At 33.0% G+C, this 24,795-nt stretch overlaps 3 protein-coding genes across 4 annotated transcripts; 1 reads left to right on the top strand and 2 right to left on the bottom strand.

Moving 5' to 3' along the window:
• Positions 1-7,027: 7,027 nt before the first annotated feature.
• Positions 7,028-8,557, top strand: LOC131607212 (leucine-rich repeat extensin-like protein 4). The gene has a single exon (XM_058879233.1). The coding sequence runs from the start codon at positions 7,051-7,053 to the stop codon at positions 8,305-8,307; it is 1,257 nt and encodes a 418-aa protein (XP_058735216.1). The 5' UTR covers positions 7,028-7,050; the 3' UTR covers positions 8,308-8,557.
• Positions 8,558-9,549: 992 nt separating this feature from the next.
• On the bottom strand, positions 9,550-14,664 carry LOC131602326 (transmembrane E3 ubiquitin-protein ligase FLY2-like). Of its 2 annotated transcripts, XR_009284032.1 has the most exons (14): positions 14,069-14,664; positions 13,383-13,455; positions 12,859-12,986; positions 12,496-12,611; positions 12,310-12,373; positions 12,144-12,210; positions 11,946-12,023; positions 11,692-11,849; positions 11,541-11,600; positions 11,325-11,418; positions 10,831-10,998; positions 10,195-10,523; positions 9,826-10,110; positions 9,550-9,723 (listed from the first exon to the last, which is right to left on the bottom strand). XR_009284032.1 is itself a non-coding variant. In XM_058874412.1 (13 exons), exons 1-13 carry the CDS (start codon positions 14,213-14,215, stop codon positions 9,892-9,894), a joined length of 1,701 nt encoding a protein of 566 aa, XP_058730395.1. In that variant the 5' UTR covers positions 14,216-14,664; the 3' UTR covers positions 9,550-9,891. The 2 variants fall into 2 exon arrangements, 1 of the variants encoding a protein (XP_058730395.1); XM_058874412.1 differs by having other exon boundaries at positions 9,550-10,110.
• Positions 14,665-18,636: 3,972 nt separating this feature from the next.
• Positions 18,637-19,437, bottom strand: LOC131605329 (uncharacterized). Its single transcript, XM_058877702.1, has 2 exons — positions 19,247-19,437; positions 18,637-19,123 (listed from the first exon to the last, which is right to left on the bottom strand). The coding sequence occupies exons 1-2, from the start codon at positions 19,435-19,437 to the stop codon at positions 18,637-18,639; spliced, it is 678 nt and encodes a 225-aa protein (XP_058733685.1).
• Between the last annotated feature and the right edge of the window lie 5,358 nt (positions 19,438-24,795).

Raw genomic sequence — 24,795 nt, 5'->3', positions numbered from 1 at the left:
AACATTAAAACCATTAGGACAGACCATGGCTCTGAATTCCTTATGACCTCTTATTTTGCTTCATTAGGTATCCTCCACCAAAAGAGTTGTGTTGAAACACCTCAACAAAACTCTATTGTTGAGAGAAAACATAGACACCTTTTAAATGTGACAAGAGCCCTTCTTTTCCATGCTAAATTACCTAAGTGTTTTTGGTCATATTCCCTTTGTCATGCCACATACCTAATTAATAGACTCACCACTCCTGTTTTACAAAACAGCACACCATACAACATTCTTTTCAACACTGACCCAAACTTCTCTAACCTTAAAACCTTTGGCTGCTTGTGTTATGCTTCCACCTTACTTAGACAAAGAGATAAACTAGATCCTAGGGCAACCAAATCCATTTTTCTAGGATTCAGTTCTGGTATCAAAGGATACCTCTTGTTTGACCTTGACACTAGAAAAATCTTCACCTCTAGAAACTGTGTCTTCTATGAAACCAGTTTTCCTTACACACCTTATCCTTCAATACACTGCCCCTCATCTGTTGACCATGAAAATTCCACTACCAACTTCATATTTGATATAGACTATTTCCCCCCAACCTATTCATCCAATCACCAAAATCCTCCCAATCATGCTTCACCTAAAAACACACCTACAGCCATCACATCTATAAATTCTAATTCTAAAACCAACTCTAATACTCCTAACAGCCCTGCCATTGAAACTCAAAATAACCACACAATTGACCAAACAGATTCTACTAACAACAATACTTCTGTCTCTAACAATGACTCTAATAATTTTGATTCTGTTATGCATGATCCTGATCATACTAATAATAATAATAATTCTGATGCTAACATTGACCATAGTAATGCCATTCCATCTGCTTCTAATACTTTGAGAAAATCTGTTAGAAACAAATCAGCACCTGCACATCTTAAGGATTTCATATGTAACACCAACTGTCTTTATGATATTTCCAAGTTTATCTCATACAAATCTGTTAGCAATGCATACTTTAATTTTCTGTCTTCTATTTCTGTCACTGCTGACCCTACTTCTTATAAGCAAGCCAGCATAAACCCTCATTGGATTCAAGCTATGAATGCTGAAATCCAAGCATTAATCAAAAACAAAACATGGCAATATGTGCCACTGCCACCAGGTAAGAAGTGCATAGGATGTAAATGGGTATATAAAACTAAATTCAATTCTGATGGTACTTTAGAACGGCACAAGGCAAGGTTAGTAGCTCAAGGCTTCAAACAAGTACAAGGTATTGATTTCTTTGACACTTACTCCCCTGTTATCAAACTCACTACTGTAAGACTGATTCTTGCCCTTGCTTCCAATTTAAATATGCACTTGTTTCAATTAGATGTTCATAATGCTTTCTTGCATGGAGAGTTGACTGAAGAAGTCTATATGTCTCTCCCTAAAGGCATTAAACCTTCTTATCCTAATCAAGTCTGCCGCCTATTAAAATCTCTTTATGGATTAAAACAGTCTAGCAGACTTTGGTTTGAAAAATTGTCTCGGGTTCTGTTGGATAATAAGTTCCATCAATGCTCCTCAGACCATTCTTTGTTCATTAATCAGTCTAACTCTTCCCTTACATTAATACTTATATATGTTGATGACCTTCTTATTGCAGGCACCAACCTAACCATTATCAACAACACAAAACAACTTCTTCACCAGCACTTTCACTTGAAAGATCTTGGCAATCTCAGATATTTCCTAGGTCTGGAAATTGCAAGGAACAAGTCAGGCATACACATCAATCAGCGAAAATACACACTGGACTTGCTGTCTCAAACAGGTCTCCTTGGTTGCAAACCGGCATCAACACCGATGGCACGTGATACAAGGCTTACAACAACTGATGGCATTCCTCTCACAGATTCCACAAAGTACCGCAAGCTCATTGGTCAATTGATATACCTTCTTAATACACGACCTGATATTTCATACGCAGTGCAACAACTAAGCCAACACATGTCAAAACCCACTGATCTACACTACAACGCTGCGATACGTGTACTACGCTATCTCAAGTCATCTCCGGCACAAGGCCTATTTTTCTCCAGCAATTCTCCTCTTCAACTGAAGGCTTTCTCCGACTCTGATTGGGCAACCTGTCCAGAAACCAGAAAATCAATAACCGGCTACTGCATATATCTAGGAAACTCCCTTATATCCTGGAAGTCAAAGAAACAGGCCACCATCTCACGCAGCTCTACAGAGGCTGAATACCGCTCTATGGCTACTACCGTTTGCGAGTTACAATGGTTGACCAACATCCTCAACGAACTACACATCACCTTCAAACAACCGGCCTTGCTTTACTGCGACAATGCTTCAGCCATTCATATAGCCAGCAATTCGTCCTTCCATGAACGAACAAAACATATCGAGATCGATTGTCATATTGTTCGTGAAAAGCTTCAACAAAAACTGTTCCACTTATTACCTATATCCTCAAACCAACAACTTGCAGACATGTTCACAAAACCTTTAGACCCATCTTTGTTCAAATCTAATATAGGTAAGCTTGGGTTATATTCAATATATCCTCAAGCTTATGGGGGGGTATTAGAAACTTAGGCTTATTGGACTTTTTTCCTTTCTAATTGGGCTTCCATTCAATTTATTCACAGCCCAACTTTTGTATTATATAATGTACTATGCTAGTTGCTTTGAGGTTAATGAGAAACGAGGGAAAATTCCTCATTTGAATTTCCCCTTCCTGTTCACAACATTCACCTTCTTCATAATGCATTCTCATATTGTAATAATCAGAGATTGAAAAGTAATTATTGGAATACTCTTTTTTTGAATTTTTCTCGACCCTTCCATTTCTCATATCATTTAGTAGAAATGGCCAAGAATATTACACTAGATAGGCCGATGTGGCTTAAAATAGTAGCTGAAAGGAATGCAAGATTGTCATTTAAGGTGACCATTACCTTGACAGTGATTATTCACAATGTTTTTCCATATTTTGATATCTATATTTTGATAGATTTTGCATACTAAATATGCATTCATTTCTGTGTAGAATTCCTTTGGATTCAGTGCTTGAAGAGGATAGTATTCCATAGAGTGTTTATAACTTGTGAAGGAAGATGAATATTGTGGTGATATTAAGATGGCTCTTACTTTTACACATGAGGTAATAATAATGCTGTAGAATATGTTTTTCTGTTACTTTTACTCATGTTTTGTGACTTTTTATAATTACTATTCACTTTTACACATGATGTAATAATAATGCTGTAGAATTTGTTTTTCTGTTACTTTTACTCATGTTTTGTGACTTTTTATAATTACTATTCAAATGTACTATTAATTATTAGTTGAAGAGAAATTATGAACAAGGCTACAATGAAGAGGAGGAGAGCTCAGAGTTGTGGTGAATCAGCAAGAGATTTTTGAAGTGAATGAAGGATTTAAATATTTCCAAGATTCAGAATTACTTCTATAAAAAAAATAGTATCTATTGCCTGTAATTTTAGTCATTCTGTTTTCTGTGTGATGATCTCATAGTGTTCTGCTTTGATTTTCATTATTTTTGGTGTAAACTATATTATGTTGAATAAGTGATATTTTATGCATATGTATGAATGACGGCATCGCATGGCTTACATGGATGATGAAAATCATATTTAATTATGGCATAAAAATTTGTAAAATGAGTATGGACAGATACAATAAATGTAGATATTTTTTTCCATATTTTGATCAATTGCAAAAAAATTTATAATTTATTTATACATTTAAAAAATAATCACTTTTGAGTAAAAACTTTACAATGAACTAATCTCTTACTTTAAAGGTAGTGGTATTTTTCTATCTCACTTTTATGTTTGAACTCATTGTCACACTACAAACTCATTTAAAAAATATATATTTGCAATTGGAGAAATAGAGACAAGAAGAGAACAATTACAATCAAAATAAAATAGAAAAGTAGAGATAAAAGTTGTGTTTATTTAACTTACTAATATTTTGTTAAAATCATAATGTAAATATTGTGTTTAATTAATTTATAATTTATAGTTTTTATCATGTATCAAATTATTCTTATCATTAATTTATTATTACCAAAAGTATCAAATTATCAATTTTTTAAAATTTGTAGAAAATAAAAAAAAAAATTATTCAATTTAACAATATCATGAAGTGTTACGGGAATCAACTAAATCAGACAAAAATATCACCATTTTCACGGGACACTATCACCATAATCCCTTTTTTATTTTAGTTAATAAAATATTTTTAAATATTTATACTTATTAAAAATCCCTTTTTCTTAATTTTTATTTTAGACGTATTGATTTTATCATGTCGGTGATTTGCTACATATTTACTTTAAATATTTTTCTATTAGAGGTGTATTAGGCTTAAAACTTTTATCTCATGTCTTTTTGGAATGTTCACATGTGATTATACCTTTAATGATTTTTTTTTAGTTTTATTTACTCTTTAACCTATAATGATCCATATCCCTTTCTTTTAATTGTTATTGGACCGTTAATTATTAAATTATTTGGCCATATTTTGCTATTGTGTTCTTGACCTATCTTAAACTTTTTTTTGTGAATCATTATTTTACCTTATAACCTAATTTTGCATACTACTAATATCTTATTAGTAAAACTTTTTTTAAAATGGTTAATTTTCATTTTACATATGCAATTTGGTCAAACTTTTTTACTTCACATTTTTTCGTATCGTTCAAAAAATACAACACCATAAATAATGCACCCGGGCGACATAATAATATCTTAGTAAAATATAAAATAACTCACATTTTCCTTTTCCATGCATAGTAGAATTTGAACGAACTATTATTTCTGTGATCAGTTATTTCACGGGTCATTATCACCACATTACCTTTCTAATATTTGCAGTTATTAATTATTGTACTCTAAATTCTCAATAATGTAAATAATCATATTTAAAAAGTTTCTATATTATATATGAAAACACCTCTCAATCATAATTCAAATTAATTAACATATATAATTAGTCATCATTGTATACTCACTACACTTAATATTAATTTCACATTGACATAGACTTACAATAACCCTTAATTAAATTTTTATCGGCTTATTTTATGTTTTATTATTAATAATCAAAATAATATTATTTTACGAATCACTATTATTACAATTTCTTTTTTATTTTAATCAACAAAATATTTGTAAATACCATAGTTATTAGTCATATTATTAAATGATCTAAATTATAAATGAACTTACCCGTGCGGCAGCACAGGTCTCTTGTCACTTTCTAAAAGATAAAATTCTTTCAAGAAAAATCATAACTGATCAACTAACTTACATATTTACTAAACCTCTTAAAAAGACCTTAGATTAAATCTATTTGTAACAATCTAGTGCATATGACATATATGCTTCAACTTAGAACTAAGTAAACATGTAGATATTCTATATTGTTAATATTCCTAGAATATACAATTTGGTGTTATTGGTGTGACAAAATATTGAGATGCAAAATGCATTTATGTTCTGGATATCATACGCATACCTAAACATAATAGAGATATACACATCAATTTTCCCAATGAAAAGGAAATATCAGAAAAATAATCATAGCAATCAATTTCCTTGTTGGACTTAGAATATGAAATCTTCAAGCAGTAGTAGTCACCACATAGGACCTTGAATATTTGTAGCTAATTGATGAACTCGTACAAAATTCATCCACATCCCTTTGGTTTGAAGAAACCGAATTTCTTTTAACTCCACTTTAACTACTACGAAAACAACATGGAAGGAGATAAGTCCTTATAATGCGCTTGTTCCTCTTCTTCAAGTTTCATGGTCAAGTCCAAACATCATCAATACCACTGTTAACTCTTTTGTATCTAATCTAGAATCTCATTGGTAGAGAACAAACCTACAACTATGACAATAACCCAAACATTGGTTGTTAGACTCTTATAACGGTTAACCATCACATTAAAAATGGTGGTTGTGATTTTTATTTTTTTTAAACTTTTTTAGTAAATATGTCTTAAAATTTTAAATGATGACAAGAAATGAAACATGTTTTGACACTGCAAAAATTATAAATAAACTTGGAAGTCGACGAAGCCGACTCGGTTGGGCAGTTGTTCGGGTCGGGCTGTGACAATTGGATTTTCAATCATCTTGTCTAACTTTCCCGATTCGCATGTATTGGACTTTATTGTTTTGGTTCGTGGATAAATTGTGTTTTAGGTCTACTAAACATTTAGGATTTGTGAGATTCTTATATAGAGAGTTGGAGAAATTGAAAAAAACTTCGATAGAAAATAGGATTTATTTTTGAGAATTTAAATGATTATTTTCTTGTATATCATTTGTAATCTTTTGTATCAATTTTTAAAAGTACAGTGAATCAATTAGTAAATCTAAATTGTTTGATCGAATTGGATAAATAAATTATTGTATTTCTTATCTTCTACTCCCTCCGTCCCACAATGAGTGACCCAGCCCACCATTTCACACAAATTAAGAAAAGTAGTTAAAAGCAAGAGAGAGAATAGTATTTTTACTATGCTACCCTTATTATGTATTGGGAATGATGAAACTTTTATTAATTAGAGGGTAAAATTGGAAAAACTGTCTTGAAAATTGAAATGGATCATTTATTTTGGGACATCATTTTATTTCAATTGGGTCACTCATTATGGGACGGAGGGAGTATCTTCTTTTTCTTTTGTCAAGTTAATTGAATTATTTTTGCCTTGTACCATTTATTTTAATTTATCTGAAATTTTATCTAAAAACAACAATTGTTTCATCAAAAATTTGAATTCAGGTTCTTTCATATGATTCAAACAATTCATTTTAGTTGTTGAGATTATTTTGATGCTGTCATTTTCAACCATTTTTGGATTGTGCTAATCTAAAACATGAACAAAAGACAGCATGATTGAACATAAGACCATGCCTTGATGGTTTGAAAGTGAAAGAGCTCTTCATTCTATTACATATTTATATAACATTGCTTCATTCATTTTATTACTATCACAAAACAATGGCTTCAACTTCATCAACATGTATATTATTATTCCTCTTTTTTCTACATTTCTCTTGTTTCTTCAACAACCTTAATGCAAAACACAGCATAACCAACAATCACAAGCATCTCCACAGGCACAACAATAACCACAATCCACCATCAAACATAAGGCTTCATCGCACGTTTCTTGCGCTGCAAGCATGGAAGCAAGTGATCTATTCTGACCCAAATAACATCACTTCCAATTGGGTAGGTCCTTCAGTTTGCAACTACACAGGCATCTACTGTGCTCCATCACTAGATGATCCTAAAACCAAAGTTGTCGCTGGAATCGACCTTAACCACGCAGACATAGCCGGATTCCTACCCGACGAATTAGCCTTCCTATGTGACCTTTCAATTCTCCACCTCAACAGCAACCGTTTCTGCGGCATCATTCCGAAAACCTTCGCCAACCTAACACATCTCTCCGAGCTTGACCTTAGCAACAACAGATTCGTCGGACCGTTTCCTTCTGTCGTTCTTTCCCTTCCTTCTCTTGCCTATCTAGACCTTCGTTACAACGAGTTCGAAGGGCCGTTACCTTCTCAACTTTTCGACAAACCTTTCGATGCTTTTTTTCTCAACAACAATCGCTTCACGAGTTCTATTCCAAGAAACTTAGGAAAAAGCAAAGCTTCTGTCATGGTTTTCGCGAATAACAAATTCGGAGGATGTTTACCAGAAAGCATAGTAAACTTCGCCGATACGTTAGAAGAACTTCTCTTAATCAACACAAGTATATCAGGTTGTCTTCCAATACAAGTTGGATTTCTATACAAGTTAAGAGTTTTGGATGTTAGTTTCAACAACATTGTTGGTCCTATACCTTATAGTCTTTCAGGGCTATCCCATTTGGAGCAGTTAAACATAGGACATAACATGATGAGTGGAATAGTTCCTATGGGAGTTTGTGCTTTACCAAACTTGGTGAATTTCACTTTTTCTTACAACTTTTTCTGTGAGGAAGAGGGAATTTGTAAGAATCTGACATCAAAGAAGATAGTTTATGACGATCGGCGCAATTGCTTGCCGAACAAGGCACTGCAGAGGAGTGAAAAGGAATGTAAAACTAAACTTGAACAGCCACCAGTTGATTGTTTTGAGGTTTGTTGTGATGAAAGTGGTTCTGGGCAGAATGTTAGTGTTGGTTATGTGGCTGTTCCACCTTCTGCAATTCCAGTAGCAGCAATGCCGGTTTCTCCTCCTGTTCTTGCACCAAGATACCCTTGAGTTTGAGTGAAGTGTTTGTGTTATGTAATAAAAGTTCAAATTTGGATTAGGGAAATTACTTTGTACATACTTTGTTTTTATGTTGTGTGTTAGTTCATGTGTCTCTATGTTGTATCAGAAGCTATGTTACTTGGAAAGTGTAATATCCCACAGAATTAGACCTAATGTTATATTTGAATGCATGTTTGTCAAACTTCAGTAAAATGAATTTGATTTTGTAAACTTGATGTAAAACACATACAAAAAGACATAATTTATTTAAGGAATAAATAAGTTAATGATTTTCTAAATATTTTAAAATTTATTTTTATTTTCTAAAAAAAATTGAATAGTAATTTTCCTTTATTAATATTAGTCTATCATTAAATTTTACTAACATTTATATCAATTAAATACAAAAAAAAAAAATAATGTTAAGGGACCATCACACACAACTTTCAATGTTTTCACCAATTTGGAGGACTTAACTTTTCAATGCTTATACTGAAGGACCGCATAATAAAATACGGACTACTTCCTATTCAAAACATTATTTGTCAAAATCGCCTACTACTTATGATTCCTGGACTTAACTTTTCAATGCTTATAATGAAGAACCGCATAATAAAATATGGACTACTTCCACTTCAAAACATTATTTGTCAAAATCGCCACATTATTTGTCAAAATCGCCTACTACTTATGATTCCTGATAAGAAATTTGAAATTTAATGATTTGAAATTGTGAATTCCATTTGTATGATTGTTAATCATATTTTGAATCCTAAATTTGGAATTTGTGTTCCATTAATTCATTTCTACTTTTGCATAAATCTTTCCTTAAATCTTAAATTTGATTTTTATTTGAGTCAAGCTTCTTATCCAATCAGCATCCTTTGAATGCCCCATTCAGTAAACAGCATAAATCCAATTAATGCCCCCATTCAACAAACAAACGTCAAACTGATTTGTTAAGCCAACTTCAGTCAAAAATGGAAGACCTATTACTCTGGACGGAAAAATTTTAGGTGAATCATTACGCCAGAGAAAAAAGGGACTCAATACAAATTTTAAAATATTCAAGATCAAGAGACCACAAACTTGTTTATAACTTTTTTTATTAAAAAAATGTTTTTTTACCACTTAGCCTAATAGAGATTTAAAGGTTATAAAAAATTAGATTTATATGTAAAATTGGTATTGAAATTATAACATATAAAAAAAATAGAGATGCACTGAAAGCCAAAGTTGAAATCCAAAAGATTATCCAATGGAAATTTTGATATACAAAACTAATAATCATTGACACAACCACTAAACAGTTTTTTTTTAAAACCTATCTATAAACAAATGCTGCATGATACAATTATCACAAGTGCTGTATTTCAGCCTTGTACTGAAGCTCAATTATACCCAATATTGATTCTATCCCCCAACCTGCAAATCAAAAGAAAAGTAAAATGGTAAAATGTAAACTAAACACTCGAGCTGAAATCATGTGTTACTCATTACCAAAGGCCTTTTTCATAGGCATATTACCGAAATTATATTCGAGTTGGGGCGGTGTCAGTTGATTCTAATGATATGAACATTTCGAAAACCTATTCATGCAGGCGGGAGCGGGCGCCGACATGTTGGACACTCCATCTTTATATCCATCCATCTTTGTAAACAGCCGGTGTGGAAAAAATGATCACAAGGCGTCACCATACAATCGTTTGATCGTGGTGTGAGATCAATGGCTGTCATGCAAATAACACAGTCTGTCGAATGATTTGTATCCTGAGAAGACCTCCGGTAATAGCTGTATTTCTCAGGTAGAATCTGTGATAAAGAATGAAAGACAAAGTTAGATTGTTGGATGAAGTTGATCAATCTAGTAAGAAAGCAACGGGTTTTAGGCTTTACCTGATGAGGAATGAACCAACGGGAGCCGAGATAATGCTGAAGAAGGAGAATTGCGGCTTGAAATCCAGTAAATAAAACCAAACACGCACACCAGGTGTGATCTGGTTCTATGCGCAAGAAGTTGTTAGGACAGCCAAAAACGTATAATGGGATTGCTAGCCGGGTGACGGTTATGCCTAATATATAATGAGGATGCAATGGTTTGCGTGAATCGCGAACAATGTTGGTGATTATCTGAGGTATCCAAAAGGAGTATACAAGAAGCAGAATAGGTTTCAAATAATAATGGAATTCGTACATGAATAGAATTCCCCCCAACAGGATCCCATCTGCAAGAAAAGTTTAAAAAAAACTTAAATCATACGCTTATAGCATAAGCACTTATATGGTATAAACTATCTCTATAACAAAAGATAAAATAAAATCTAATAAGCCAAGAAAATAGCTTATAGACATGTCATAGGTTGTTTCCTAAAGTTTTCTCAAACAGTCTTACAAGTGTTTATGTTAATAAATAAGCTCAGATAAGTCAATCCAAACAGGTCCTGAGACCCGTGGCAAACATGTGGTGATGAGTAACAATGAGATCACAAAAACATAATGTAACAGAAACTTCGATTCCAAACAGGCACTTACAGAAACGGCTGTATAAAACGGAAAGCTCGCGCCTCATTGTCTCCCAACCTTCACCGTTACTTAAAGGCCGACTTGCCTTCCAAATAGCAAGGAGATATCTCATCTCAAATATTGAGAAAACTACAAACTTGAAGAATGCAGCAGTTGCAAAAGCATTGAACAAGGACTCTACATGGCAAAAAATAACAACAATTATCATACTATCTAACCGAAAGAGGGAATATCAACCAATTGAATCATATCGATCGTAACAATTATAATATCAACACACTGCAATTAATTTGAACATAATTATATTTATAATATTCTATTTCAGTTGCACTGAGAGCGATTACAATCAATATAGTGAAACATGAGATTCTAAGATCAAAAGGCCGGTGAAAATCCGTAACACAACTTGTGAAATCCTCATTGTAAGATCCAACCGAAGGGCAAAACTGTAATTACACACACATAAGCATATTAAATCAGAAGTTGAGGTATATAATTCTTACCAACTAGTATTCCCGCAGTCAGATGTACAAGGCAGAGATAAGCATCCACTATAGCTTGCTGACCGATCATTATTATTGAAACCTTAGCAGCACCCTGCAGAGGTATATAAGCATCATATTCATTTTTTATACTCATATATTGAATCACTTCTATCATTTACGATGATTAAACCTATGATTTGAAATTTAAAATAAAATTCGGAAGAAATTCCTTACAGATTGGGTGTTGCTATGCTCCATTTGCCGAATCAAAAGAAGAACTTGCAAGAATGAGACCTAATATATATACATTAAGGAACTCGCACCGAAGAAGAAAATATAAATGTTGGCTTAAAGTCGATAAAGATAATTGATGATGGAAGGATACAAAAGTAACCATCAAGGTATAGTTCACTGCTTTATTGTAGTAGACTCCGATATTAATAGATGTTGCATTTAATTGTAACGGTGAGATGCAATCTCCGTCATCATCCACGGAAGGACTTTCCATTAATCCTTCCAGCTGAAAAGAATCGTGCTCCCCTTCTATAAGAAAGTGTAAAACAACTTGGTTAATGGTGAGATTAAAATGATAAAGCGTTTAAATCTAAATCCTTCTTTTCCTTCAGAGAGCTCGTGTACCGTGTTTGGACATTGACAAGCGCGAAACCCGTGCTGAAATTTCAACATTACAATTTTTCTCCATGCCATGCAATGGAGCTGCGGAGAGTGCAAAAAACAACAAATCGAACAAGTTAGTAGTGTAGCATAGCGTGAACCAACCAAAAAGGAGTGGAAATTCTTCAACATATCGTATATTAGTAAAAGCAAAAAAATTACAATGCTTTCTTCTCCACATAGTATGTCGTGAAGATTCTTGGAATACTTGAGACGAGAAAACTCCAAGCTGTAAACATCAAGCCAAATATATAGAAACTAAGTATTTTAAATGCTCATTGTACTCCAAAAAGTAACAATGAATGATACATCATGAAAGATGCAATACCAGATGATATGGATTGGATAAAATATAATCTCCGTCTTGATTCAACCCTCCTCCGTCTTTTCCGCTGCAATAGGAGAAAACAGAAAGAAATTCTTTATTACTACTTCAATTCTCAATAGGTTCTAATCATCAGGGTAAGACGTGATTAATAAGGTGTCGTATAAATTTGAGATGCACATTGTTCACCTGTTGGCCACCATTCGAAGTTGTCTAAAAGGCCATATATATACACCTTCTATTTTGATTTGAGCACCGCCGACATTGTATTCATTGTCAAACACATCGTGGAATATAACCACTCCCTGATAAAAACACATGAAAAAGAGAAATAATTATTACTCGTGTATTTATCCAAAAATGATTTTATAGCGGCCATTCCACTATACGCTATCCCATTTTTAAGATCAGCCACTCCGCACACCGTTCTATTAAGGTGGGACCTACTTACATCATTTTAAAAACAAGTAATAAAGCAAAAAAAAAAGAAATTGTGTCGCATACAAAAGACGACTTCTTTCTGAAACTAGCTATATAGCTAAAAAAATTCACCTGCACATAATGTACCCCAGTTATCTTTGTAGGCGTACTAACTAATTCAATTACAGAATTTCCGTTTATTTTTCTGATGTCTGGAAATCTAGAAGAGCCATTTGTATTATCTAAAAACTTCCAAGTCCCTGCATTCAAAGAGGGTAATATCAATATGAATCATCAAACTGACAAACTTATTAACTCATTCCAAAATAAATTAGTGAACAAAGTTGACTAGAAGATGGCGCAGTCGCGTAAAATTGAAGTGTATTTTAGTAAAGATAAGAGCACCTCTAGAAAAAGTTGATTTCAAATTATATAGAAAACTATTATTTAGAAGACTCGTTCATAATTCATTGCAAGATCATTTCAACTTTTCTTTTCTTATTTGTGCTTGTTCAAATGTTGGTTCAATTTGGCTCTAATTTTATTACCAAAATCGCATATCCCCTTAATAGACGTCAATCCATGAATTAAGCAGATACTCCGCAATTAATAATACATCCAAAATTATAAATATAGACTTCTGTAAGAATACCAACCTCGGTAAGTTCCGGTTATATTCCATTGTGAAAAAGGACCTATGTCGCTTTCGTCTTTTCCAGAAAAAATCCACTGAAAAATTCAAATGGCAAATTGACAATACAAGAAAAGGGATGTAATTTGCCACAAACAATAATATCGCACTTTAGGCAAGTCTATTAACATTGACGCTAAAGATATGCCATATACTAAAACAAAATCCTAGGACTAAACCATATATCGATATTAAGCGGTGCTATATAATCTAATTTTCTTTCTCTTATCAGAATAATATGAAATTACTCTACCTACGAGCACTTTAAGGGTTAAACTCAAATGTATAGCTCTTCATCAAGATGGAAGCACAAAGTCTCACCAAACACACCGATATACATTTCAATATAGAAATCCGATAAAGAATACTCAAGTACTATTTCATAATCCACTAACATCAAATCTGATTCTCTCTTCAAAATAAGTTGTGTTAATTTGATACCATTTCTACACATTCTGCACAGATTATCACCTATCTCTCGTCAACCAATGTGAAAACACATTTAGCCCTTTGATCAAACCACTGTTTGGTTTTACTCTAATCCAACCTTAATTAAACATCATACTCCAAAATTTACAACATAATCAAAATCAAAAATCAAAACAACTACATCAAATAACAGTAGAATGAATTAGAATCTGATAAACAAACCTCATCACCCCAAGAACCAGTTTTATCCCTCAAGGGTCTAAGACCAACCACAGGACTAACAAACAACAGAAACACCAACCATCCCAACACCACTTCCTTCCTCATAACAAAACAAAGCTCCAACCTTTGAGCTTCAACCTCAACCATTTCTGTCAACAACCCTGTTCCCAATTCAAGTAGCTCTGATTGCAGCAAATCCAACAATAAAATCCAAAACCCATCAATGGAAACTAACACCTTAAGAAACCCTTGGGGGTTGCTTCAAAAGCAGTCAAACGAGTGAATCAGCGAGTCACAACAACGAGTCACAGTTTGATGAGATAGAAAAGACAGTGAAAGCCCAACGACTTCAAATTAACAAAATTCCCTTCACCAGCAAGGTTTTGCTTTCCACCAAATGAAATGAAACTAACCTCGTTATAATAATAATTAAAAATTAATGACAATAATTGCGATGATAATTAAAAAAGATTAAATTTTTTTGATGAGATGAAGAAAAAAACAAAAATTGTGTAGTGGGTTTTGTTGCAATTGAAGAAGAGCGAGGAGCAGTAGTTGAAGAGGTTTGGGTGTAACTGTGCTGTGGTGGCTTTGGTCTTCTTCTATAGCTGGGAAATCTTATATACGCTCCCTTTTGGGAAGTGTTTCACACGCGCTACCCAAAACAAAATTTAGAATATTTTATTTTATAATCAAAATTAAGCTGTATTTATGATTCCTTATTTTATATCCTATATTTGACTTTGATGGATAAAATGTGATAATTTTATATACTATATTTGACTTTGAATATAAAATAAAATACATGTAAATATTATAACTTTAGGAATTATCACTTATTTTGAGTTAAAGTATTTTAGTTAGAATCAAAATTAGAATAACATAAATGTAACCTCTCTATTTTTCCATAAATTATATTTTATCTATAAAGTGATTTTATATGTATATATGTTAGTGGTTTGAGATATTTGTGTGAATATTAGATTAATAATGAGTGTGATATTATATTTTATCTACTCTTAAATTTGACTTTTCTTTTAGGTGAGATTTATGACCGTTCGTTATAGTTTTAAAAAAATTATGTTTCGTGGACTGGAAGTGATCAACGAAAGACAGAGGTGTACATGCAAACTCTCCAATGCTAAAGTAAGTATCAGTCGTAGAGACACGAGGATTGTGGTTAGAAAGAGTGAATACATGACTCGTGGGAAATGTGCTCTCCATTGGACCCAGCGGATTAGGTCATCTACGACGCAAGTGTGAATTAGGCTTTGTCTGGCCGTGGGTCGGCTCTAGGCCTATTCCAGAACAGTTTTCAATCAAAAATTTTATCATACTTTTTAAAATACTAAATGTCTTTTAAATTTCTTTTTATAAATTATATAAGATTAATTTTGATATCATGTAATATAAATATATATTATTAAATATTAAAATATAATTAAATTACATAATTTTTAATATATATATATATATATATATATATATATATTTTTAAAATGGTTTTAATAAAGTAGATAATTTTCATATTTAAATATTTTTTTTTTGAAATTTTGATAATTAAAAAGTTATAATTAAAGAATAAAATACCTAAAATCATTCAAACCATTTTGTTATCTATTTTTTTAAAATTAAATTGATTTAAAAAAATATGTAATATTATATAAAAATCATTTTTTTTTAAATGTAACAAATATATTTTAGTTTTTCCTTTGTAGAGTAGAGTTTTTGTGGTGTACTTTTTGTCTATGTGATCTAGGTGTTTTTTGTTTTTGTTGAACATTTAATTTTCTTTGTATTTATTAATGGTGTTTTAAAAATCATACTGAATCGGGTTAATCATGAATTAGAAGGGTCTTTAGTTAGGTCTAATTGATGGATTGGATATACTATTGAACTAGTAGGAACCGGTCGGAATCGGTAAAAACTAACGAACCAACAGTTTTGAAAAATCAATGAGTTAAATGCATATTTTTTTCTTAGATAAAACGATATTGTTTTAATAATTTTTTAAAAATAAAATTAAAATATAAGTAGACTTCGTTTAAATTTTATTTTGACTAATTTTCTCTTGTTTGTAATTAGACCTTGTTCAAAATTTATTTGGATTTATATTTTGTAATATTTTGTTGTGAGTGATGACTATGTTTAAAATTTGAATTTAAAGAATGAACTTGTAAAATTATGATATTTTTAAATTTGGTAGGTGTTAATGATATTTTTTAGAGATCGTGTCATTCAGTTCGACCGATTTAATAGATATATAGTATCGTTATGAAGATTGATTTATTCAACGAGTTATCTAATTTAATTTGATTTAGTCATGTGGATCTATCAATGACTTAGTGTTTCGACCAATAAATCAATGATTTGATGTCCTCACCAATTTGATGACCGGGTCACTTTTTAAAACATTGTTTATTAGTTCATCCTAATTTTTTTATGGATGTGTGGTAAGATGATTCTTCTTCCTATCTCGACTCTAAGTTTGTGAGATTTTTTTTTGCTACCTTATTTATTTGATATAATTATTTACAACTAAATTAACTTTTTTTATTATTTATACCATTTATGTATAAACATTGTAGTGATTTAATAATAATAATAATAATAATAATAATAATAATAATAATAATGATAATATAAATAATAATATAATGGGTGAATATGATAGTTCAATATCTACTAACAAAGTTAAATGAGTATAATCGACTAATATAAAATTCAATATCTGACAATAACATTTATTTATAATTATGTATTTATTAATATAAACTTGTTAATATTTATAAATTAATACTTTAAATAAAACACATAATAATATTTTTATGTAACTCTCCTAACTTTGGTGAATTAGTTTTGTGCTCACCAGAATTTTAATTTCCTATAAAAAAATAAATTATTGATTTAATTACAGTTTTGGTCTCCTTATTTTCTCTGATTTAGAAATTGGTCCCCCTATTTCAAATTTAAACAGTTTTAGTCTTCTTATTTTAGATTTAAACTGTTTTAGTCCCCTTTCATAATTTTACACTTTTTAAATAACAAATTATTTATAAAACATGACAAATCATCGTATATAAACATGTTATTGAACTTTGTGGATAAAAATATAAGTTAAAAATTAAAAATTCTCATCGATTTTCTATGAAAAAACACGAGAAGGAGACTAAAACGGTTTAAATTTAAAATAGGAGGATCAAAACTGTTTGAATTTAAAATAGTAGAATCAAAACTGTTTGAATTTAAAATAGGGGAACTAATTTTGTGAATTAGACAAAATATGGGACCAAAAGTGTAATTTAACCTATATTTTTTAAATAATAATTTATAATAACAATAATAATAATAATATTATTTTATATAACCACGTTAAGTCCATTAACTATTGAAAATCTATTATTAAGTATTATTACTATTAATAATAATAATAATATTATTTTATATAACCACATTAAGTCCATTAACTATTGAAAATCTATTATTAAGTATTATTACTATTAATAATAATAAATAATAATAATAATAATAATAATAATAATAATATTTAAAGTAATTTCATTGAAACAGATAACAATTTAATTTTTTATTTAAAAAAGAAGAATAAATTAATCTAAATAATCTACTAAAACTACTAATAATAAATCACAATCCACTAAAAAATCAACAATTCACCATAAAAACAAACTGTAAATTAATAAAGTTCGAAAAAAACAAAAATCAAATCAAACTAATTAATCCCAAAAAAAATCCTCTAATAATTCAATTCCAAAAAAAAAAATCCTCTAATAATTCAATTCAAGTAGTTAATTATTATAACTCACTATCTCCAATCTCCACTAGCTCGCTATTTTATTATTAACTGAATTTGATCTTCTAATAATTCTTTAATCACGCGTTAAAGTTAGTTTCTTTTATTAATTTAGGATATTATTCACACAAAAAATAAGTTTCTACTTATTTTTTATTTTTTTATTTATCACCCCTTCAATTATTTTTGTTTCATATGTGGGTTTGATTAAATGATTATTGATCATTGTTCTTTTCTTTTTTTGTTTGCAAATACAAATATGTTATGGATGCATTCGGAGTTATTATGATATTATTTATTTTTGTTGTTCAATTTTAAATTTTATTAATTTAATACATAACTAGTAGGAAATCCGTGTTGTCGCATGGGTCTGGTCGGGATCATATTACATGAATCAGTCTATCACTTGTAATGTTCCCTTATATAAATTAACGACATATATTTAGCCAAAGTGCTTTCTAAGTTTTAGTAAATATTAATAAATATTAAACACATGATACACAACGGTAAAACAATGAAAAAGCTATTAATACATTCAATTTTTTATGTCTTTAAATAAAAACAATAAACATATTTGCTGGTATAAATATCAGATGCTATCTTCTTGTATGATTGCAATCAACCAACAACATGCATCGTATACCTACATTATAAAATGTATAAAATAATATATGATTAAGAATAAACTTTAAGGCATATAAATATTGTGTGTTTCATATACAGATACAAAGATAGAAAAGAAGAATAAGTTTACCATCTAACAAAGTGATTGGAAAACCTCCTTGTATACAACATTAGTGGTAATGGAGCACGGAACATTCTCTTTGTCGTGTATTAAGATTTTAAGACCACTTTTTGTAGTAACTCTTGAGATTGCAACATAAAATTGTCCATGACTAAACACGGGAGAAGGCAAATACAAACCAACACTATCAAGAGACTGACCTTGAGACTTATTAATTGTCATTGCGTAAGAGACAATAATCGGAAATTGTCTCCTAATCAACTTAAATGGCCACGGTGACTCAGAAGGTGACATAGACATTCGAGGAATGTAAAAAAGGTTACCTATGTTCTTGCCAGAAATAATTTTTGCCTCACTGACATGACTGGCCAATCTTGTGACAATCAATCTTGTTCCATTACACAATCCATCTGATTGGTCCAAATTTCTCATAAGCATAATGGGAGTACCAACTTTCAATTTAATTCTATGATTTGGTAAACCTGATGTTCTTAATTTGCTAAGAAATTATAGAGTTAGCACTTCATAAGCTTCGGTATAACTCGTATCAGTTCTATCAGTTGAATCGTAACTAAGATACTTTTTCTCTTCTCCTAAAAAAAATCAACAGAAAGATACGAACATTAGTAAATTCAAAATCATATGCTGCATATTCTTTTTCCCATGCATTAACAATATCACCATATCTATGACTAGTACACCCACACATGACTTCAACATAATCTCATCAAGAAGTTTCGCCCCACTCATTTCTCTAAGCTTTTCCTCGCTGAACATTGACAACCCACTCACATTTCCCAACCTATTCGCCATTTTCTCCATAAAAGACTCATTTTTAGTAGAAAACTATATGGGTGGGTGTTAAAGCATGTGAGATTTTGGATCGAACTCTAGTATGGCCGAAGGGTAGCTTCTTGGTTCGACAGGGTTAAGCATGAAGTCGAAGGTTGTTCACATGCTTGTGTCGAAGATGCTAGGGTTGTTAGCATGTTAAATTAGGTTTTAGTGTTTAAACCCTAATTTGTTAAGTTAGCTTGTTTATTAAGTTGACTTGTGTAATGGGCCTTGTGGAAAAAGCCCATTAGTTAGTATGTTAGGTTTTATTATAAATAGCATACTAGTCTCTCACCATTGCTAAGCTGCAAATCCTAATTTAGGGTGAGAGAGGTTATTTGTTATTCTTGTAAACTTGTAATCTTGTTTTAAGAGAAAGTAAAAGAATAGCAGTTATAACCAATTATTGTGTTCTTATTCTCTTCCCTAATTCCCTATTATATTTTGTTATTGACATCGTTTTTCACAACAAATTGGTGCGGTGAGCGTGGAGAAGATGCCTTCAACAAAGTATGAGATTGAAAAGTTCACTGGAGTGAATGATTTCGGTCTGTGGCGCTTGAAGATGAAAGCCCTACTGGTTCAGCAGGGTTGTTTGGAAGCGTTGAAGGGAGAGGCAGCCATGAATGCTGCATTAACGGCAGCGGAGAAGACAACTATGATCGAGAAAGCACACAGCGCAATTCTGTTGAGCCTTGGCGATAAGGTTCTCCGGCAGGTATCAAAGGAGACGACGGCATCAGGGTTATGGGTGAAACTTGAAAGTTTGTATATGACCAAATCGCTGGTAAATCGACTCTACCTGAAGCAAGCTTTGTATTCATTCAAGATGATTGAAGACAAAGTATTGGCTGAGCAGTTGGATATGTTCAACAAGCTGATTCTTGATCTTGAAAATATTGATGTGAAGATCGATGATGAAGATCAAGCGCTGTTACTATTGTGTTCTTTGCCTCGATCACATGCTCACTTCAAAGAAACTCTCTTGTATGGAAGGGAGTCCCTGACGTTTGAAGAAGTTCAATCAGCCTTGTACTCTAAGGACTTGAATGAACGAAAGGAGCATAAACCTTCGACTGTTGGCGAAGGTTTGGCCGTTAAAGGAAAACTCTTACGAAAGATGGTAAGTTTGACAAGAAGAAAGGCAAAAGCCAGTCGAAGTCTTACGGTGGCGAAGCATCTGGCATTCGATGCTACCATTGTAAGAAGGAGGGTCACACAAGAAAGGTGTGCCCTGAACGCCTGAAATATCATGGAGGTAAGGATAATGGCAACGCTGCCATTGTTCAAGATGATTTCGAATCATCTGATGTTCTTGTGGTTTCAAGCAGTGACTCTAAGAAGGAGTGGATTATGGATTCAGGTTGCACTTGGCACATGACTCCAAACAAAGACTTGTTCGAGGAATTATGTGATCAAGATGGTGGATCAGTATTGCTGGGAAACAACAAGGCTTGCAAGATTGCAGGTGTTGGATCTGTGAGATTCAAGCTCCATGATGAGTCAATAAGGTTGTTGACTGAAGTCAGGTATGTTCCTGATTTGAAGAGAAATCTGCTTTCTCTTGGTGAATTCGACAAGAAAGGATATGTTTTCCAAGGAGAGAAAAGTATCCTAAGAGTCATGAAGGGTTCGAAGGAAGTCTTGAGAGGCGTGAAGAAACAAGGCTTGTATACCCTTGAGGCTGAAGTTGTAAGTGGTTCGACAAATGTTGCATCCACGAAATCTTTGTCGAAAACAGAAATCTGGCACATGAGATTGGGCCATGTCAGTGAAAGGGGTCTGGTCGAATTAGGGAAACAAAATCTGCTTGGTGGAGACAAAATCGAAAAGCTGAAGTTTTGTGAACCCTGTGTACTTGGAAAATCTTGCAGAGTGAAGTTCAACAAAGGCAAACAAAGAACACATGGATCCCTTGATTACATCCATGCTGATCTTTGGGGGCCTGCAAGGTGTCCATCACATTCAGGAGCAAGGTATTTTCTATCCATAGTAGATGATTATTCCAGAAAATTATGGGTATTCATCCAGAAGACTAAGGATGAAACTTTTGAGAATTTCAAAAGTTGGAAGACTCTGGTTGAAAATCAGACTGGCAGAAAGGTCAAGAGGTTGAGAACCGACAATGGCCTTGAATTTTGCAATGAGGCATTCGACAGTTTTTGTGCTGCCTCTGGTATTGCAAGGCATAGAACTACTGCAGGTACTCCACAGCAAAATGGTTTGGCTGAAAGGTTTAATCGAACTATTTTGGAGAGAGTCAGATGCATGTTGACTAGTGCGGGGTTAACAAAGGTGTTCTGGGCTGAGGCTGTTTCGACAGCAACATATCTGATAAACAGATGTCCTTCGACAGCGTTAGATATGAAGACACCTGAAGAAGTTTGGTCGGGACATCCACCAGATCTCGACAAACTGAGAGTATTTGGCTGCATAGCCTATGCTCACATTAGGCAAGACAAGGTCGAACCTAGAGCTCTGAAATGCATGTTCATGGGATACCCTGAAGGAGTCAAAGCTTATAGGCTATGGTGCCTAGAGCCAGGTCACAGGAGGTGTATCACCAGTCGAGATGTAGTTTTCAATGAAGCTGAAATGGCTTTTAAGAAAACTGATGATGTTGGTCGAAGTACAGAAACATCTGACGAAGAGCTGGAACAGGTAGAGATTCCTGTTGAGGTGGAGCATGTTGATGCTGAATTGCATATCCCAGATGAAGTCGAAGAAGAAGCAGAAGATGCTGAAGTTGAGGAAACTGACGATGACTACCTATTGTCGAGAGATAGGTCGAGAAGAGTCATCAAGCCACCTCAAAGACTTGGATATGCAGATCTTATAGCTTATGCATTAATCTCTGCCATTGAGGTTCTTGATGATGAACCTAGAGATTATAAGGAAGTTATGAGGAGTCAAAATAAGACTGAATAGCTGAAGGCCATGGATGATGAGATGAAATCTCTTCATGATAATCACACTTGGGAACTGATCAAGAAACCTGCTGGGGCAAGGTTAGTCAGCTGTAAATGGATTTTCAAAGTTAAGGAAGGAATTGAAGGAGTGACGTCGAAAAGATATAAGGCAAGGTTAGTCGCAAGGGGTTTCACTCAGAAAGAAGGTGTCGACTTCAATGATGTGTTTTCTCCTGTTGTGAAACATAGGTCCATTCGAATGCTGCTTGCCATGGTGGCACAGTTCGATCTTGAACTGGAACAGATGGATGTGAAAACTGCGTTCTTGTATGGTGATCTAGATGAAACGATCCTGATGAGGCAACCTGAAGGGTATGTCGAAAAGGGGAAGGATGATTATGTGTGTAAGTTAAAGAGATCCTTGTATGGGCTGAAACAATCTCCTCGACAGTGGAATAGGAGATTCGACAAGTTCATGGCACGCATAAGTTTCATTAGAAGTCAGTTCGACCACTGCGTTTACTTCAGATTTCGACCTGGTAATTCATTTGTTATTTTGTTGCTTTATGTGGATGATATTCTCATAGCAAGCAACAGTGTCGAAGATGTGATGAGGGTGAAGGCTGAACTCAATAAGGAGTTCGATATGAAGGATCTGGGAGCTGCTTCCAGGATTCTTGGAATTGACATTCGAAGAGATAGAAAGAAGTCGAAGTTATGCCTATCTCAAGAGGCATATCTACGGAAGATTCTTGAAAAGTTTGGTATGTCGAATTCGAAGCCAGTTGTGACTCCAACAAACCCTCAATTCAAGCTGAGTATTGATCAGTGTCCCAGTACTGATGTGGAAAGAGCCTATATGAATAGCATCCCATATGCTAATATAGTTGGTTCTTTGATGTATGCTATGGTTTGTACTAGACCCGACATAGCATACGCAGTAAGTCTTGTAAGCAGGTACATGGCGAATCCTGGAAAGGCTCACTGGCAAGCATTGAAGTGGATTTTAAGGTACATAAATGGGTCTCTGAATAGTAGGGGTGTGCATAAAAACCGGTTATCCTTAACCAAATTGGTATCCAAATTATTCCACTTTTTAAAACCCAATCCAAATACTAAAATATAAAACCGGGTATCCATTTTGCTATCCAAATATAAACCGGTAATAATATGGTTTAGTTATTGGATACCCACATTTTGTTATGTATTAAATTTATGTTTGTTTTTTTTCATAGTTCATATAAAAGTTAAATTTCTCAAAGAACATATTAATCATTAATATGAGTTTAAAATATAATATGTATAAATAAATAATATGAATAAATAAATAATATGCAGTATAGCTAGGATAGGACTGCATGTCTATGTTGCATTGTTGTGAATTACGTGTGTACTCATTATCGTGCATAACGTATCAGTTAGGCACTTTTATTATACGGAATAAAAACATTATTAATAAAAAAATTCGTAACCAGCACTTTTTATTGTGGCTCGTCTGATGTTATTATAATGTTAGCCAATTAGGTAGACTTATGTCTCTAGCTCACTATGAGAGAAACCGTTTTTTTTTCTTTAAATTGGTTCTTTTAAAAAAAATTGGTTTGGAAGAAAACCGGTTTTAAACTGGTTTTTTTTAAAACTGGTTTTTTTTATGAAAACCGGTTTAAAACTGAACCGATCCACATGTAAACCAGTTTTAAAAAACTAAACCGGTTTTAAAGAAATGGTTTTAAGATCCAAACCAAACCACATATATGGTTTAATTTGGTTTGGTTATTGATCCATGCACACCCCTACTGAATAGAGTCCTAATTTATGGTGGAGCCTTGGGTGAAGATGGTAAAGCAGTAATCGAAGGATATGTCGACTCTGATTATGCAGGTTGTATGGATTCCAGGAAATCTATTTCTGGATATGTTTTCACTATGTTTGGCACAGCAATTAGTTGGAAAGCAACACTTCAGAAGGTTGTTGCTCTATCAACCACTGAAGCGGAGTACATTGCATTAACTGAAGCTGTGAAAGAAGCATTGTGGCTTGAAGGTTTTGCGAAGGAGCTGAAACTTCAAGGTCGAGGTATCACTGTTAAATGTGATAGTCAAAGTGCAATACACCTGTCGAAGAATTCAGCCTATCATGAGCGAACTAAGCACATTGATGTGAGGCTGCATTTCGTCAGAGGAGTAATCGAGCGTGGAGAAGTCCAAGTGCTGAAGGTTTCGACTGAAGACAATGCTGCTGATATGATCACCAAGACATTGTCGAGTTGCAAGTTTTTCCACTGTATGCAGTTGATAAAGCTGCATGAAGAAAGCTAGTTTGTTCCCTTGATGTTGTAGAGTTAGATCCAAGGTGGAGATTTGTGAGATTTTGGATCGAACTCTAGTATGGCCGAAGGGTAGCTTCTTGGTTCGACAGGGTTAAGCAT

Source organism: Vicia villosa, linkage group LG5, assembly GCF_029867415.1.
Source record: "Vicia villosa cultivar HV-30 ecotype Madison, WI linkage group LG5, Vvil1.0, whole genome shotgun sequence".
Lineage (NCBI taxonomy): Eukaryota > Viridiplantae > Streptophyta > Magnoliopsida > Fabales > Fabaceae > Vicia > Vicia villosa.
Note: the sequence above shows the minus strand (reverse complement) of the source record. Positions and strands in the feature narration are given on the sequence as shown.

Coding starts and splice junctions, on each gene's coding strand:
- LOC131607212 (XM_058879233.1), top strand. CDS start 7,051: ATGGCTTCAACTTCATCAACATGTATATTATTATTCCTCTTTTTTCTA.
- LOC131602326 (XM_058874412.1), bottom strand. CDS start 14,215: ATGGTTGAGGTTGAAGCTCAAAGGTTGGAGCTTTGTTTTGTTATGAGG. Junction 12,374..12,495: donor CTTCGAATGGTGGCCAACAG/GTGAACAATGTG, acceptor CTCCTATTGCAG/CGGAAAAGACGGAGGAGGGT. Junction 11,850..11,945: donor CTTGTCAATGTCCAAACACG/GTACACGAGCTC, acceptor ACTTTCTTATAG/AAGGGGAGCACGATTCTTTT.
- LOC131605329 (XM_058877702.1), bottom strand. CDS start 19,437: ATGGCGAATAGGTTGGGAAATGTGAGTGGGTTGTCAATGTTCAGCGAG. Junction 19,124..19,246: donor ATGATTTTGAATTTACTAAT/GTTCGTATCTTT, acceptor ATAATTTCTTAG/CAAATTAAGAACATCAGGTT.